The 18,287-nt window shown below is 38.6% G+C and overlaps 1 protein-coding gene across 1 annotated transcript in view; it reads left to right on the forward strand.

The window, feature by feature from the left end:
• LOC131930463 (uncharacterized) overlaps positions 1–18,287 on the forward strand; it is a gene marked incomplete at its 3' end in the record, with an annotated part of 109,816 nt that overhangs the window by 41,804 nt on the left and 49,725 nt on the right. Inside the window, exon 4 of the mRNA XM_059286962.1 lies at positions 17,865–17,930. Within this exon, the coding sequence (XP_059142945.1) occupies positions 17,865–17,930 (66 nt within the window). The remainder of the gene's footprint in view (positions 1–17,864; positions 17,931–18,287) is intronic.

Genomic DNA, 18,287 nt, shown 5'->3' on the forward strand with positions numbered 1-18,287 from the left:
AAGGGGGGTCGTCGGAGGAAATTTTTTTTCGTAATAGAGCTCATATAAAGAGAATTTCACTCGCGGTCACTTTTTAGCCCTCGTCGAGTGCTTTGAGTCAAACCGACAGGTCCGCCTTACGGCCAAGCCATTTACCTATAAGCATGCCAAAACTTAGCCAGATGTAAATAGGGTAAGTGCCCTAAAATCCGTTTTGAAATGACCCTATGTTTTCCCCATAAAATACAAAGATTATATAGGGAAATACGACTGGTCAGTTTTGACCCATTTCCCGATTTTTCCCGGACATGGCGAGTTTTTTGTGACACCCCAAGGTGTTCTCCTACCACCTCACAAAATTTCAAGGGGGGTCGTCGGAGGAAATTTTTGTTCGTAATATAGCCCATATAAGGCGCCGGTCAGTCGAGGTCAGTTTTGACCCCTTCTCCGTAGACTTTTCGGCCAACCGTCACCGGCCTTCGTGTTCTATTGCCCGAAGGCACCATCGTGCCAAATTTGACGCGCCTGCGGCGCCGGGAAGTGCCCTATCGGGCACTTGACCACTTTGCTTTATATATATAGATCTCTTGTAAATTAGTTTCTAGTGATATAATTACATGCCCTACTAATAACATTAAATGACAGCTCCAAATGTGTGTTCTTGTCCCACCGAGTACATTTCATTACATAAACGAATTACTTCTGTTACACAAACGACCCGAAGACCCCTGGAGTTTTATCAGTGAACAGATTCGATCACGTCTCGGCGATAATGTCGCGGACTGAACTGAACTGTATCGTCAGTGTTTGAATCCATTCACGTGTAGCGGTCGTCCTATTGACGGCCCGGTAAAACATATCCAGCACGCTACCTACACACGGCTTACATGGCACGCAACATACCACATATTTTTTAATATTTTTATTTCTTGCATTGTGTGGGACGGTGGTTTTTGAACTCGGGAATAGGATTATATGGGATGGTGATAAAAAAAAATGACAGCTGGAATTCGGGGGCCGTAAAACATTTAAGCTGTGAGAGAGAGGTTTTTACAGCAGCAATTACAAATATAATGGCAAGTTTAGCTCTGAAAATAGACCTACGTAGGGCCTACGCAGTTCATTTGTGAATTTTAAATTCCAACAGGTTTATTATACATTAAAAAAAATATTTATAAATAAACGCTTTAAGTGTAACGAAATTTACATTCGCATTCGTATTATTTCTCTTATATTGAAATTAAATTTAAATTTAAAAAAAAAATAATCTCCTACTAATATATTTTTTCAAAATTTGCTTGTACCAAAACGTTTAAAATCATGTCTAAATAAAAAAAGAAATGGTATTTTTTAAAATAAATGTAATAATAACAAAATTATTTTATAGAAAATTATGTTAAATACTTAAAGGGGATAGCTCAACAGAATAATTTTTAAAAATAAAGTTCTAGTGCGATGTAGGCATATAATAATAATAATAATAATAATTTTATATATATATATATATATATATATATATATATATATATATATATGTAACTGGGGTAGGCCTAACTACCAGTTACAAATGATAACGAACGAGAAGCCGAGACACAGTGTTGGTCTGACGCAACACAACAGGTGGCTTATTGGGTCGGGCTGATAACAACCTCAAAGCCAACGCGTGCTATTTTGGGAAACGGTATTCAGACGGCCTGTCAACTTTGATGGATAGGACGCAGATGTTATTTTACGGTCTGTACGTTTGAACTACGCAACTGGTGGTCGGAGATCGAGTACAAGTATCGATTACGGAGGAATACAAGTACGGGGACGAGTACGGATACAAGGCATAAATAGGAGGGCACGGCAGAACTCGTTCTCTGCTCTCTCTTCCCGTTTCGAGGTTCTTACCTCTTTCATCGCTCGCTTAGATCAGTCAGTCTGTGTGACTATGTCAAGTCGGTTATCGAACGGGTTAGCCGTATTGTGTTAAGAAGGATTATAGACATGTGGATTCAGTTATATAAAGCCTAGTGAAGGACTGTTAGGGGTCAGTTGATTCAGACTATTATTGAGAAGCATTCCTGTTGATTTATTGTGTTATTATGAAGCATTTCTTGATTCATGTAATAAAGGATCAATAGCGAACCTGCATCTTGAGTATCTATACTGTGGTCAATGTTGTCTAGAATGAGTGGTTAAACTCGTTAACACGTGGCACTACCGGCAATTAGGTCTCATTACATGTGGCGTTGCGAGCATGGTAACTGTTGGCTCGTTACAATTGGCGTTGTCGGCAGGATAAATGTTCGCTCGTCACAATTGGCGCTGCGATCAGGATGAATTCAACTAGACTTGCCGTTTAAGGCACCTATAGTCAACCTTGTGCATAACTGTGTTTAGTGTGTGTGTGAATTCGGACATTCAGGAACTGTGAAAATTGAGGAACGAGGAAAAATTTTTCATACACACACGGTAAGAAAGAACTCTTTTTTTTTTAGTACTTAAGGAAGAAAATGTCTACTCTGGACGAGAAGCAGACCCATATAGTGGTCCTACCCAGAGAGTCCCATATTAACAAATTTTACGGGGACGGAGATCCAACTTTAACCAACAGGTTCAGTGAAGAGGTCAAAGCGGCCTGGGCCTCGAGACATATGTCACCAGAGGAAAGATTAAGACTGCTGATGGGCAGTATAGGTGAAACGGTTAGGGCAGAGGTTAAGTGCCACGATAGGACCGTCCAATCAGATCCAGATAAGGTGCTAGATCTGATTATGGAGACCTTTGGGGAGAGACGGTCGGGAGTGCAACTGCTATCGGGATTCGTGGGCTTAAAGCAGAGAATGGCGGAGAGTGTGATGGAGTACTCACACAGGATGAACAGGGCCTTTGATTTGGTAAAGGGCAAATCACCGGACATTGATGTACGCCTACTGAGGGACCATTTCATCGAGGGGCTAGCAACCCCGATCTTAAGGAGAGAGTTGAAGGAGGAGGTCCACAGAGACCAGCAGTTGACCTTCCTTCAGGTCAGGAACTCAGCGATCCGCAGGTCCGAGGATGAGGACCAATCGAACTGTTCGGTGGACAAAGTCTCTGTGCCTGAACAGAGACAATCCCCACCCACAGGGGCCGACACGATGGAGACCATGATGGCTCAACTGTTGGCCCACCTAGAGAAGGTTGACCAACGCTTGAAGTGGTTGGAAAGCAGGTCAACAGCTGAGAATCAGGAAAAGAACGGTACAAAACAGGGACGGGTTGGACGGCCGCGTCCGGCCAAGCCATCATTCCAATGGACGGCCGACGGTCGACCGATTTGTTTGTCTTGTTCACAACCCGGACATATGGCACGGTACTGCCAGGGAAACGGTCGTCCTCTGTAAGGCAGGGCCAGGCTACAGAGGGGCGAGGGTATGGCCCAAGAAGCAAATTGATGGGAGTCTGTCCCGAAATGGTGATTACGATTGGGGACATCGCGGTGAAGGCAATTGTGGATACAGGCTCCCAGGTGACGACAATCACGGAAAATTTTTACAACAAATGGATGAAAGGAAAAGACCATAGGTTGAGGTCTGACACATGCATGCGCCTGACGGCAGCTAATGGACTAACCATTCCATACTGTGGTTATTTTCTGGCGGATGTCGTGGTGGAAGGACATAGGTTGAAGCAGGTTGGGGTGTTCGTGACGAAACACAACCTAGAGACAAATGTGTCAAATATACCTTGCCTGTTGGGCATGAATATTCTTGGCCAGTTGCCAGAATTTCTTACAAATATTGTCGGATCGACCACACCAGGTCGGGGATCCAAGTTGGCCAGGTTTGCCAAGACCAGAGGAAGGACAGCAGTCCCGGCAAACACGGTCAAGGCAATCACATTACAAATTGGTGATAGAAGCGTGAATGGTGATGTGATGATAGAACCTTGTGGCGCCGCACTGAGGGCAGGCGTCGTGTTACTGCGGACATACACATCAGCGGAAAATGGACTAGTTCAAGGATTAGTGGCAAATGTTTTGGATGAAGAAATTTTTATACCGCCTAATACTCTGGTAGGAGTACCACAGAACGTCGAGGTACAAAGGTCGGCACAGTGCATCGAACTGAGCAATACCAGCAGTAATGAAGTAACAATTAGGTCGGTCAATGTGACGGCCGAGGTGAAGAAACAGGATGGCCGATCATATACATTCCCGGAAACTGAGGACCCAAAACTAAATGAATTGCTGAAGAAATACAGTGATATATTTGCCTCGTATGAGGGTGATTTGGGGTACACGGAAGTAATAAAACACCAGATACCCTTACTACAAGACAAGCCGGTGGCGCAACCTTATCGGAGATTACCACCGAGTCACTACTCGGCGGTGAAAGCACACCTGAACGATCTACTAAAAAAGGGAATTATTACAACCAGCACTAGCCCGTATGCGGCACCGATAGTAGTGGTAAAAAAGAAGTCAGGGGAGATAAGACTGTGTTGTGATTACCGGAAATTGAACAATATCACAAGAAGGGATGCATTCCCCTTGCCTCGTATTGATGAATGTCTTGATGCGTTGGGGGGAGCAAGATTTTTTTCTACCTTGGATTTGGCTAGTGGCTACCACCAAGTGGCCATGCACCCCAACGATCAACATAAAACTGCATTTATTTCTCCACTGGGACTGTACGAGTGGACCCGTATGCCGTTTGGTCTAACTAATGCACCTGCTACATTCCAGCGAGTAATGCAGAGTGCTATGAGTGACTTTCTATTTCAAATAATGTTGGTGTATTTGGATGATATTCTAGTTTACTCAAAAACTTGGGAGGACCATCTAAAAAGATTAGAACAAGTGTTTCTCCGTCTTAGGGAGATAGGAGTAAAGCTGAACCCAGACAAATGCTGCTTTGGTTTGAAATCGGTACATTTTTTGGGTTACGTGATTTCGTCGGATGGCATCGCCACTGACCCAGATAAAATTGCAGCTGTTAAAGAATGGAAACAACCAACAACTACAGTAGAGGTCAGATCATTCTTGGGCTTTGCTTCCTATTATAGAAAATTTGTGCCTGGTTTTGCAAAAATTGCCGCACCATTGCATGACTTGGTAAACAAAATGACAAAGAAACACAGTAAGGAGAAAAAGAAGGGTAAAACACAACTGATAGGTGAATTATGGACTGATGAATGCCTGAACTCGTTTAAGCTATTGAAAAAGGCTTTGACAGAGGCGCCGATATTGGGATACGCAGACTTTGACAAACCATTTCGGCTAGAAATCGACGCCAGCTCTAAAGGTCTGGGAGCTGTGCTATCACAACAACAAAAGCAAGGTTTCAGGGTTATTGCGTATGCCAGTCGAGCTCTGAAGGGATCAGAGAAGAACATGACAAATTACAGCGCCATGAAACTAGAACTTTTGACATTAAAATGGGCTGTGACGGAAAAATTCAGGGACTATTTATTAGGTGCTAAATGTGTGGTATACACTGACAATAACCCCTTGAGCCACCTAAAGACAGCAAAGTTGGGATCCATCGAACAGCGATGGGCAGCAGAATTGGCACTCTTTGACCTAGAAATAAAGTTTCGCCCGGGGCGGTCCAATGGCAATGCGGACGCCTTATCAAGGAATCCTTACGAGAGACCGGGTGATGAGGAAGAAACACTGACAGGAATATGTGAGGTCAGAGCGTCAACAGATTTCCCTCATGGGGTACAAGTGATGCAGAACGGGCAGACCGGGGTGGAGCACATATCCACAGAGCCCGAACATATGGACAGTAGTGATTTTAATTGCCTTAATCACCAAAAGATAAGAGATGCCCAGAGAACGGATAGTGGCTTACAACCGCTATTGAAATACGTCCAGGAACAAAAATTCCCAGGAAGAAGGGAAAGAGAACAATTTGGTCGAGAAACAAAGAAAATACTGAGTCAGTGGGACCGTCTCAGTATAGAGGATGGTGTTCTCATACGGAGAATTCATGACCAAATTGATGGGACAATACACCAGGTGGTGGTGCCTGGACAGTTACGAGGAGAAGTGCTAAGGTTGGCACATGACAGGGCAGGACACCAGGGTCAGGACAGAACCCACAAAATATTACGACGGAGGTGTTACTGGCCCAATATGGAAATGGAGGTCAAACGCCATTGTGAGGCTTGTGTGAGGTGTCAGCATGCGAAAATGCCAGTTGTCAAAATGAGACAGCCATCAGGACACCTACTAGCGACAAAACCACTAGAGATTGTGGCTATGGACTTTACGTCGTTGGAGCAATCATCGGATGGGACGGAACATGTGTTGGTAATGACTGATGTATTCACCAAATGGACTGTGGCGGTGCCCACACGAGATCAGACTGCCAAAACAGTGGCAAAGGTCTTATTAGAACATTGGTTCATCAAATATGGCATACCAAGACAATTACACTCTGACCAAGGAAGGGCTTTCGAGTCAGAAGTAATTAACCAACTGTGCAGCCACTACGGGATCAACAAATCTAGAACAACCACATTTAATCCGAAGGGAAACGGACAGTGTGAACGGTTCAACCGCAGCATGCATGATTTGCTGCGTACGCTAGAACCTGAACAGAAGAAACGTTGGCCTGATTTTCTCCCAGAGTTGGTATATCTATACAACTGCACACCCCATGCCACAACCGGCTTTACGCCATACATGTTGCTGTTCGGACGGGAGGCTCGACTCCCTCTTGATTTGTTCTTAGGAAAAAGGGAGAGTATGACTGGCTCATACACCGCACTGGAATATGTGAATGAACATATGAGAAGAATTAGAGAAATGTACAGGGTAGTACAGGAAAGACTAGAACATGAATCTCGGCGAAGGGAACCGCCGATACAGACGAAGGACCCGCCACTCAAACTGAATGACAGGGTATTACTGCGTAGCCACCCGTTAGGCAGAAACAAAATCCACGATCTCTGGGGACAGGAGATATGGCAAGTCGTGGAGATGCCTAAAGCAGCAGGTGGCCCCTTTAAGATAAGACCCATCGATCACGCCAAACCGGATCGGTGGGCGAATATTGCTCAATTAAAGAAATATTGGAATAGGCAAGAAGAGCAGTTACACACAGAGAAACCCAAGACAATTAGGGAACCGGAAGTTATAACGGAAAGTCACATACCCATTCCGGAACCATATCACCATCAACAGAACAACCGCGATACGCAAGGGGAGGATACCGGCAACAATGAGGATCCCGGTCCCTCCAGAAGCAGAGAGACAGTAGACCATCAGATAAGTGGTCCGCGGAGAAGTTTAAGGAACAGAAGGAATACGAAATTTTTTGTCAGCAACCATCAATTCTTTCATGGTCGCGCTGGTATGAAAACAGACTGTTCAAAGAGCTATAGAAGTGAACTGGTGAAGGCACCAAATGGAAAGGGTGGATGTGAATTCTAGAACTGTTTTGTGTCTCAGGAAGATGATGTAGACACAGTTGATATGTGAAATAGGTATAACTGTCAATCGTATACGAATGGAACGTCGTGGACAGTGAGTGGAACAATAAATTTTTTTTTTACGATGATGCGATGGACATTTAGGAAGTGCACCTGCCAGGCGTTGTTTGTGGTTGAAAACACACAAAAAAAGCAGGGGTGGATGTAACTGGGGTAGGCCTAACTACCAGTTACAAATGATAACGAACGAGAAGCCGAGACACAGTGTTGGTCTGACGCAACACAACAGGTGGCTTATTGGGTCGGGCTGATAACAACCTCAAAGCCAACGCGTGCTATTTTGGGAAACGGTATTCAGACGGCCTGTCAACTTTGATGGATAGGACGCAGATGTTATTTTACGGTCTGTACGTTTGAACTACGCAACTGGTGGTCGGAGATCGAGTACAAGTATCGATTACGGAGGAATACAAGTACGGGGACGAGTACGGATACAAGGCATAAATAGGAGGGCACGGCAGAACTCGTTCTCTGCTCTCTCTTCCCGTTTCGAGGTTCTTACCTCTTTCATCGCTCGCTTAGATCAGTCAGTCTGTGTGACTATGTCAAGTCGGTTATCGAACGGGTTAGCCGTATTGTGTTAAGAAGGATTATAGACATGTGGATTCAGTTATATAAAGCCTAGTGAAGGACTGTTAGGGGTCAGTTGATTCAGACTATTATTGAGAAGCATTCCTGTTGATTTATTGTGTTATTATGAAGCATTTCTTGATTCATGTAATAAAGGATCAATAGCGAACCTGCATCTTGAGTATCTATACTGTGGTCAATGTTGTCTAGAATGAGTGGTTAAACTCGTTAACACGTGGCACTACCGGCAATTAGGTCTCATTACATGTGGCGTTGCGAGCATGGTAACTGTTGGCTCGTTACAATTGGCGTTGTCGGCAGGATAAATGTTCGCTCGTCACATATATATATATATATATATATATATATATATATATATATATATATATATATATATATATATATATATATATATATATATATATATATATATAGTCTAGATAATATACAAATGAGATTTAAATTGGTTGCGCTGTTAAGTGGTGCAGCAGTGACATAATTATGGTTTATGGTGGGCTTTTGCTTGTTGGAAGAAAAATTCTCAGTCGTATATGGCCTTTCAAGTATTTTATTACCCAGCTCGTTAGATTTGGCCTATGTAATGATGGTGACACGTCAGCACAAATTTTGCCTAACGGTGTGCTATAAAATCTTATATTAGCCTGCATTTTATGCCTAGATATGTATTGTAGAATCTGATATTAGCCTTAAACGTTTTGCCTAGCTGTATGTTATGAAATCCACATTAGCCTACACGTTTTACCTATGTGTTATAAACGCACAGTTTTGCCGAGTAATTAATGTGTTATAAAATCTCTATTAGCATGGTACCTTGCCGGCACTAGTTTTGCCTACCTATTGTTTTTTTATGAAGCCTGCCTTTTAACTTGGTAACACTGGGAGCTACCTTGGCCCTGTCCCCACCACAGGCCATCAGCACAGTGAGCGTCTGTCACCATGGAGCCATCACGCACTCATCGATTGGTATCGATGATGAAGATTTGTATTAGTGGATTACAGGCCCGTAACTAAGTGCTCTATAAGTCTGTAACCATGCGGTTTATAGGCCCGTAACTGTGTACTTTATAGGTTTGTAACTGTGTGCTTTATACGTCTGAAACTATGCGGTTTATAGGTCTGAAACTGGGTTATATAGGTCATTAACAGTGGAGCTTATAGGTCCGTAACGAAGGGTTATATAGGTCCTTAAAAGTGGAGCTTATAGGTCCGTAACCAAGGGTTATATAGGTCCGAGGCTAATTGGTTTATAGGCCCTTAACTTTGTTGTTTATAGGTTTAAAAGATTTAAAATACCATTTTAATATTTCAATTAGTGTAAATTGTTAGCGTCTTTTTTTTTAATTCATAAATTAATTAAAACTTTAAAGAGTGTTGTATTTAAGTTTCATTATTTAAATGTTAAAAGTATTTAAATTAGTTTAATTTTTTTTTTGTAGATTAGTCAAGTGTTATGTAAAGTTTTAGCTGATAGGTTTTAAAACTTTTTTTTTTACTAAATAAAAACACAACTTATTATCCTGCCGTTTTACAGAGAAAGGCACAGTTTGAAAAAAAAAATTGTAAGCATTGTAAATGTAATTATTTGCTTTATAATCGCATAACCTTTATTTTGCCTATCAGTCCTGCTGTGTTTAATAATTAGTGATGTAGTGTAGATATTATGGTCCTTATAAAATAGTTTAATAATATATAATGCATAGATATTATGGTCCATATAAAATAGTGTTTAATAATTTATAATGCATAGATATTATGGTCCATGTAAAAATAGTGTTTTAATAATATATGATGCATAGATATTATGGTCCATATAAAATAGTGTTTCAATAATATGTGATGCATAGATATTATGGTCCATGTAAAAAAAAAAGTGTTTACAAACTTTTTTGTGTAGTACAAAAAAAAAAAAAGAGTCAGTCTATAGTAAAGTTCGACATGACGTTCTAGCCAAAAGTCAACAACACAATCACGTTTTTTTTTTCAAGCATTTTTTTTTCCAAAATGCATCATTCAGCGATCACTTTAAAAAGTTTCTATTAATTTTATTGTAGTGTATGACGTTCTGATAAATCGATCAGTTTTCAGTTCAATGGTGGGTCGATGGAAAAAAAAATTGTTACTCGCGGTGGCTTTTATTTTTTTAATAACTTAACATTGTTGGCTAATGAAGGGAATAATTATTTATTACACTGTGTGCATATCGTCGGATCGAAGTGGGTCCTACAATTCCAGACACGGCCCATTAGTGAGGTAATGTCATGATTGATTCCGTATGTTCGATTTATACTGTTTTAACAAAAAAAAAAAAAAGCAGTACAGAAACATATACCATGCATTTAAAAAAATACTGCTGATGTGCTTAGCGGTATAGAATGACCCCGGGGGGGGGGGGGGGGGGGGTCGAGGAGGAAGGGGGGATGCATCCCACCTGTTTTATCGGCTTGTAGCCCTCAGGCGCAGCACTCCTGATGCATTTGGATAGGTTTTCAAGTCAGCCTCCCCCCCCCTCTAGTAAATCTTCATCGCAGTGCGGTAGTGGTGGTGGTGGTGGTGTTGGTGGTAGTGGTGGTGGTGGTACGATAGCAGATGCCACGACCTCTGGGACCAAAACTGTGCCAAGGTGTGAGGCCCGTGCTCAGGCAGCACACCTGAAAGGGGCGGGGCTTAGACTCGACAGTGTACATTGGCTGTTACTTGTGGATTACACTTTTTAATTTAAAAAAAAACAACAGCAACTTATGAACCGTAGATCTTCAATTCAGATAGTTGATAGAACTACTTAGATCATCTGGTTAGATAATTGATAGATCCACTGATCATCAATTCAGATAGTTGATAGAACTACTTAGATCATCTGGTTAGATAATTGATAGAACTACTTAGATCATCTGGTTAGATAATTGATAGAACAACAGAACGTCAATTCAGATAGTTGATGGAACTACTTAGATCATCTGGTTAGATAATTGATAGAAACAAAGATCTTCAATTCAGATAATTGATAGAACTATTTAGATCATCTGGTTAGATCATTAATAGAACTAATTAGATCATTTACTCAAGATAATTGATTGATCTACTCAGGCCTTATATTCTTAAGAACCCATACTGTTGATAGAGCTACTCAGATAATTGATAGAAACATTTAGATAATTGATAGAACTAATTAGATCATCAACTCAGATAATTGATAGAACCACTTAAATAATTGATATAATTACTTAGACAGATCATTACCCAGATAATTGATTGATCTACTTAGACCAGATATTCTTACCCAGACAGTTGAGAGACCTACTCAGATAATTGATAGAATTACTTAGATCATCTACTCAAATAATCGATTGACCTAGTCAGGCTATATATTCTAAAAAAAACCAGACTGTTGAAAGACCTACCCAGTTAATTGATAGTTCTATTTAGATAATTGATAGAACCATTTAGATAATTGATAGAACCACTAAGATCATCTACTCAGATAATTCGTTGATAATTAAACTCAGATAATCAACGAACCCACACACACCATCTATAGACCTATGAAAAGCATATCCAGACCTGCTCAGACAGTCGATACCCAGACCATCTACAAACCTGTACAGCCCATCTAGTGATCTAGTCACCCAATCAAACACTCAATCAACAGGCTTCCTTTGTTAACATTTCTTTAGACCATCTACAAACCTGCAGAGCCCATCTAGAGATCTAGTCACCCAATCAAACACTCAATCAACAGGCTTCCTTTGTTAACATTTCTTTAGACCATCTACAAACCTCCACAGCCCATCTAGTGATCTAGTCACCCAATCAAACACTCAATCAACAGGCTTTCTTTGTTAACATTTCTTTAGACCATCTACAAACCTGCACAGCCCATCTAGTGATCTAGTCACCCAATCAAACACTCAATCAACAGGCTTCCTTTGTTAACATTTCTTTCACTACCCCGCCATTCCCCTATTCAAGCAATGACCGACTTTTGTCTTGAACTGCAGGCCAGGAATAGAAAACGTCATACCATTGGCAGTCAGTATTTTTACGTGAATTTCCTTCCTTCCTTCTCTTTTAAAATGCGAGTTGAAGCCTGTCAGTTTTTGCGTACAAGGCGAGTATCCTGTTTCCCACGCATGTCTCACCTTCAAGCCACAGACAGACATCTAGGTTTTCTCCATCATCCCCTGGTCTACCTGTTGGCTCCGTATCTCGCTCACACATACTCTCACGGAGGTACACACACACACAGGGGTTAAGACGCCTGAAATTTGGGACTCGTTGGATAAATATTGTGGCTTTAATTTCTTGAGTCATGTGCTTTAATGTTAGTTTATATAGGTATTTTGTGTTCTTATATATATATATATATATATATATATATATATATATATATATATATATATATATATATATATATATATATATATATATATATATATATATATATATATATATATATATATATATATATATATATATATATATGTGTGTTTGTGTGTGTGTGTTTATACATACATATATATATATATATATATGATTATATATATATATATATATATATATATATATATAATATATATATATATATATATAATGTGTGTGTGTTTATATATATATATATATATATATATATAATGTGTGTGTGTGTGTATATATATATATATATATATATATATATATATATATATATATATATATATATATATATATATATATATATAACCATAGATACATTTAGTTATAAAGTAACAACAGTTGTTGAGGTTGCGGCTTGTATTGATTTATTTATATTATGAAATATGCAAGCAGGATTGATTTTTCTCGTGCCGATTTTTTGGCAAGCAATAGGCTTAAAGTAGATTGTCGTAACTGAAAATTTGACGGGTCGATTCAGTTTTACGTACTTGTTTGTGAAATGGGTGACTGATGCATTCGGTTATGGTTAGTCTGAAGGTCCCCTACAATTTAAAAAATACCTCGATACCTCGAAGAAAATGTCCCCTACAATTTCTCGAGGAAATCACCCTTTACACACCGTTTCGGTTGCCAATAGGATCCTAAACATTAGGCAGGCATCTTGCACTCACACATTTTGTAGCCATCACGTTCCCCAATTCTGTATACACTTTCTTTAGGTATTTTTTTTTCAAATATTTGCTTACTCTATTTCAACTTCTTTTAGGTATTTTATCACACATTCCGCCAGTCAATATTCAATTTTTGTATGTCTTTTATCCCACATTCCCCCAGTCAATATTCACTTTTTGTACGTCTTTTATCACACATTCCTCCAGTCAATATTCACTTTTTGTATGTCTTTTATCCCACATTCCCCCAGTCAATATTCACATTTTGTATGTCTTTTATCCCACATTCCCCCAGTCAATACTCACATTTTGTGTGTCTTTTATTCCACATTCTCCCTGTCAATATTCACTTTTTGTATGTCTTTTATCCCTCATTCGCCTCACGTGCCAGGCCAACATTTCCAATCATTCTAAATGCCAATATTCTTAAGTGTTGATTCCAACCTGTGTTGACCCCGATGATGCTACCTACCTTAGTGTCACGGGAAATGTAAATAAACGGTTGGCACCCTCTCTAGTCTGCGAGCAAGAATTTCTTTTTAACGAATGGCAATTGTATGTGCCTTTTAGTTAAAACTGTTATACTTCGTTTGAAATCTAATTGTATGAACAGCAACCTTAATCTTATAGTCTTTGACTTATTCGTTTGAGGCCCTTAAGGGCAGCTCTACCTCTCCGTATGTACATCCTCATTATAGTTACGCACACATAACACACACAAACAATATTGCAGCTAATGAAAGTTTGTACATAGAAAGAATATTGGTTAATCTTGTAGGAGTTAGTCCATTGGTTAATCTTGTGGTAGTTAGTCCATTGGTTAATCTTGTAGGAGTTAGTCCATTGTTTAATCTTGTAGGAGTTAGTCCATTATTTAATCTTGTAGGAGTTAGTCCATTGGTTAATCTTGTGGTAGTTAGTCCATTGTTTAATCTTGTAGGAGTTAGTCCATTGGTTAATGTTGTAGGAGTTAGTCCATTGGTTAATCTTGTAGGAGTTAGTCCATTGGTTAATGTTGTAGGAGTTAGTCCATTGGTTAATCTTGTAGGAGTTAGTCCATTATTTAATCTTGTAGGAGTTAGTCCATTGGTTAATCTTGTAGGAGTTAGTCCATTGGTTAATCTTGTAGGAGTTAGTCCATTGGTTAATCTTGTAGGAGTTAGTCCATTGGTTAATCTTGTAGGAGTTAGTCCATTGTTTTGTTTTTCTCTATCAACCCATCTAATGTAAGAGAGAAAAAAAAACGAGGCCTGTAACGAGATTGTCTATCTCAGGTCATCACATAACTGTGTCCCTCTGGTGTCTAGACAATGAGCTGTACTTGTACTTACTTCTTGCACATTGATAAACAACGTCCCTCGACACTACAAAAAATAAGTCTAAGTATAGGTCTCTTAGTCGATTAGTTAGTACTGGGTGTTTATTTTTAACACGGTGTCAGTTTCCCTGAATGTGGTGTGATTGCTCGATATTTGACTTAAGCCAATCGCTTGCTAGGTTTTGAGGGAGATAACCGGGGTAGGTGTTTTAGTGTAAGGAGAATTATGGTGTTTGATGGGTTGGATGTGGGATTTCTGTTCTGAAGTTTTGGCGAAGGCGGGTGTTCGAGCTCATTCGCGAGACTTAAATTCGTGGTCGCGAACTTGTATGTATAATTTTAAATAGTTATTTAATTTTGTTAAATTAATAATGTATAAATACAGGCTTCGTAATTTGTCACACTTGTCACACATGAATCACAGAACATACATGCTAGTGTAAAGCTAACTTTAGTTATATTCCAATGTAAATTTGCTAGCCATTCGCTATTTGGGATATTGCAGCTTGATTACTTTTATAGAGGTATTACAGGTTGACCTCTTTCACACTTTAGCGTTATTATATCTTGACCAGTTTTAAGGGTATTATATCTTGACCATTTTCACACTTTTAGGGGTATTACAGCCTGACCGGTTCAATCGCTTTCAGCGTTTTACAGCTGAGGAGAGATATGCTAAAATCTGTCACGCCCTAGTTAAGAAAAGGTCATCAGACACGCTCCAATTACCAGCCTGACCCTTTACCCAACGGCAATTTGCTCAAACAGATCACTTCATTTATCTAATTCCTTTGTCACAAACCATCCCCACAATCTATATAAACCCTACCATCTAGATAAACCGTACCAACTGCATCAACACTACCATATAGATCAACCCTATCATCTGCATCAACCTACCATCTAGAATCTAGATCTAGATCAACCTTACCATTTAAACTAATCTAACAATCTGCTAGTTTTGACGGACAAAAAACCTCTTGAACATTTTCAATTATCGTTACTGCGTGGTTTTCAATTTGTATTTTTAACAGAGAGATCAATATTTTCTTTTATTCTAGCGTTCGTTAATTATTTTTTTTACCACGATTCCAAGAAGTAGTTAGTAAAATAACTGTCGAGAGCCTTATACCCAATCTTTGAGTCTGGACTTGCTGAGGTCAGCGTTTTGGTCATGCGCTCATCTTGACTTCCTTTTTATTTTTACCACACCACCCCCAAACCACCTTCTTCTCCCCCCCCCCCCCCTTCCCCCCACACACACACACGCAGCCCTGTCTGTGTTTAAAGAATAGGCGTAATTTAAATTAAGGATTTCATTAACACTCGCATGTTTGTGGTAGGGAGGGAGGTGTGTAGTTGCTGCAGTATTAAACACATTAACGCGTTTTGTTTGGATATGGGTTTGTGTGTAGGTCTTTCATATATAGTATCATAATTCATAAATATTTTATGAAATGGTTCGATTAATCAGTCTAAACTTAGCTTGAATGATATAATTATCAATTAATTGATTTTAAAATGTGACAAAGACTAGTTAAACATAGTTCTTAACAATTTAAGTTGGCTTACATACATCAATGCATAAAAGGTGTCCGACACAACATGAATAACAACAGTACAAGTCACCATCCAACTACCATACGTTACCATGTTGAAAGACTATGTTTTTACTGCAATATTTAGGTGCAACATTGTCTTGAAGTTTGTTACTATAGTAATGTTGTTATACTTAAATAGGAGTTTTGTAAAAAAAAAAAAAAAAAAAAAAAAGAATATATATATATATATATATATATATATATATATATATATATATATATATATATATATATATATATATATATATATATATATATATATATATATATATATATATATATATATATATATATATATATAAAGATGCATTAAGTTTCAGGAAGTTATCATATGGCAACACGGCTTTTTTTCTGTATTATTTTTTATAAACAATATTTTTGTATTTGATTTAAGTATTATTATAATTTATAGAAACGCTTGTATATATAGTTTATTTAGTTTTCAATACAATTTATTCCATCTGTTTATTTTTGCAGTATTATTCATAATTTTTTTTGTTATAATAATTTAATTTTTTTTTCATCCCAATCATTCAATTTTCTTTTTATAATATACTAGGCATGCTGCCCAGCTTCGCTTAGGCTTTCGAAAACATTGAGAATTTGAATGCTTAATTAATTCGCCCGAAGGTCGGTCTACGACCTCAAGAGTTATGAAGAGGTTCCTCCGTGGACATTTTTTTTCGATTTATAGCTCATATAAGGTACCGGTCAGTCGAGGTCAGTTTTGACCCCCACATCGTAGACTTTTCGGCCAACCGGCCCCCGTGTTCTGTCGCACCAAGGCAAGATCATGCCAAATTTGAAGCGCCTGCGGCGCCGGGAAGTGCCCTATCGGACACCCGACAATCTAGATCTAGATCTAGATTCCTAAAAGAATTTTTTTTTTAAGTTTAGCCCGAGCATAATAAAAAAGAATACATTAACCAAGTTGACTTGCTGTGTCTCGAACCCGCACCACCTGCGTGGTTTAATGTACACTAACATCTCCGCTATTTAGGCACCTTATAAAATACGGAGAATGAAACACGTATTTTAAAATCTTAACTTACGCGAATATGCCTATTCTTTCAAATTAATTTTTTATCCCAAATTAGCCAGTTCCAAACAAAGATTTTGTATAAAATAAATAAGTCTTGAAATAGTTTAGTCCTAATATAGAAATTTATTTTTGGAATTGATTTTAGAGAAGTTAGAGTCTAAATCTAGATCTTAGCGTCTACGTCTAGATCTAGTTATTGCGTAGATTTAGATTTAGATTTAGTCTAGATCTAGAATCTCTAGATCTAGAATCCAAATACATAAAATAAATTTTATGAGTTTAGGCCGGAAAAATTGTATTGTATACATTTCATAGTGTACGTAGATCTAAATCAAATTTGAATGAAATAGTTCATTTCTTTTCATTCTAAACACGGCAGATGACGTCATTAGTTAATGTATAAGCAATAGTGACGTCACAGTTGTATGCGTTATTTTCACATATATTAATGCTTTTCCGGTTGCATAAATAATACTGTTTCTCTACATTCGAATACGCCTTAAATTTTTATTTTTCTTCTTTAACTAAAATTGTGGTTATACATTTAAAACATCTAACTTATTATTTTCAACAAAAGTCCGTAAAAAGTTCTTCATATATCGCTGCCGATTCTGACGTGATGTCCGGCGAAAATATTTTGCGGACAGACAGAGAGAGAGAGAGAGAGAGAGAGAGAGATGTGCGAACGTGGGGATTTATATATTAGGATACGCATGTTTAGTGTGAATAAAGTATTGAATTATCTCTAAATGTCTGATAAACTGTATTATTTCTTCCACCAGGCCCTCCGCGCATACCCCACAGATTTGTGGATATATCACTAGTGAGACCCGGACTGTGTATACACTGTAAGTACCTCACGTGCGTCCTTGGTATATTGCTCACTCTCACAGTTCTCCCCCTCCCTCTCATCATTTGCCTATCGTTTCGGTCTCCTCCAACACGTCACGTCGTCATGTCTCCCTGGATCTTTACCCGTTCTGTCTATATAAATCTAACTATCTATATATATTGTTTATATATATGTAAATGTATTTATATATATATTATATATTTATATCTTCATATATATATATATATATATATATATATATATATATATATATATATATATATATATATATATATATATATATATATATATATATATATATTGTAGACATGATATGTGTATGTGACTGACTCCGGAAAAGACATTACTAACA

Source organism: Physella acuta, unplaced genomic scaffold, assembly GCF_028476545.2.
Source record: "Physella acuta isolate Inbredline_101_S28 unplaced genomic scaffold, ASM2847654v3 ptg001782l, whole genome shotgun sequence".
NCBI classification, from domain to species: Eukaryota; Metazoa; Mollusca; class Gastropoda; family Physidae; genus Physella; species Physella acuta.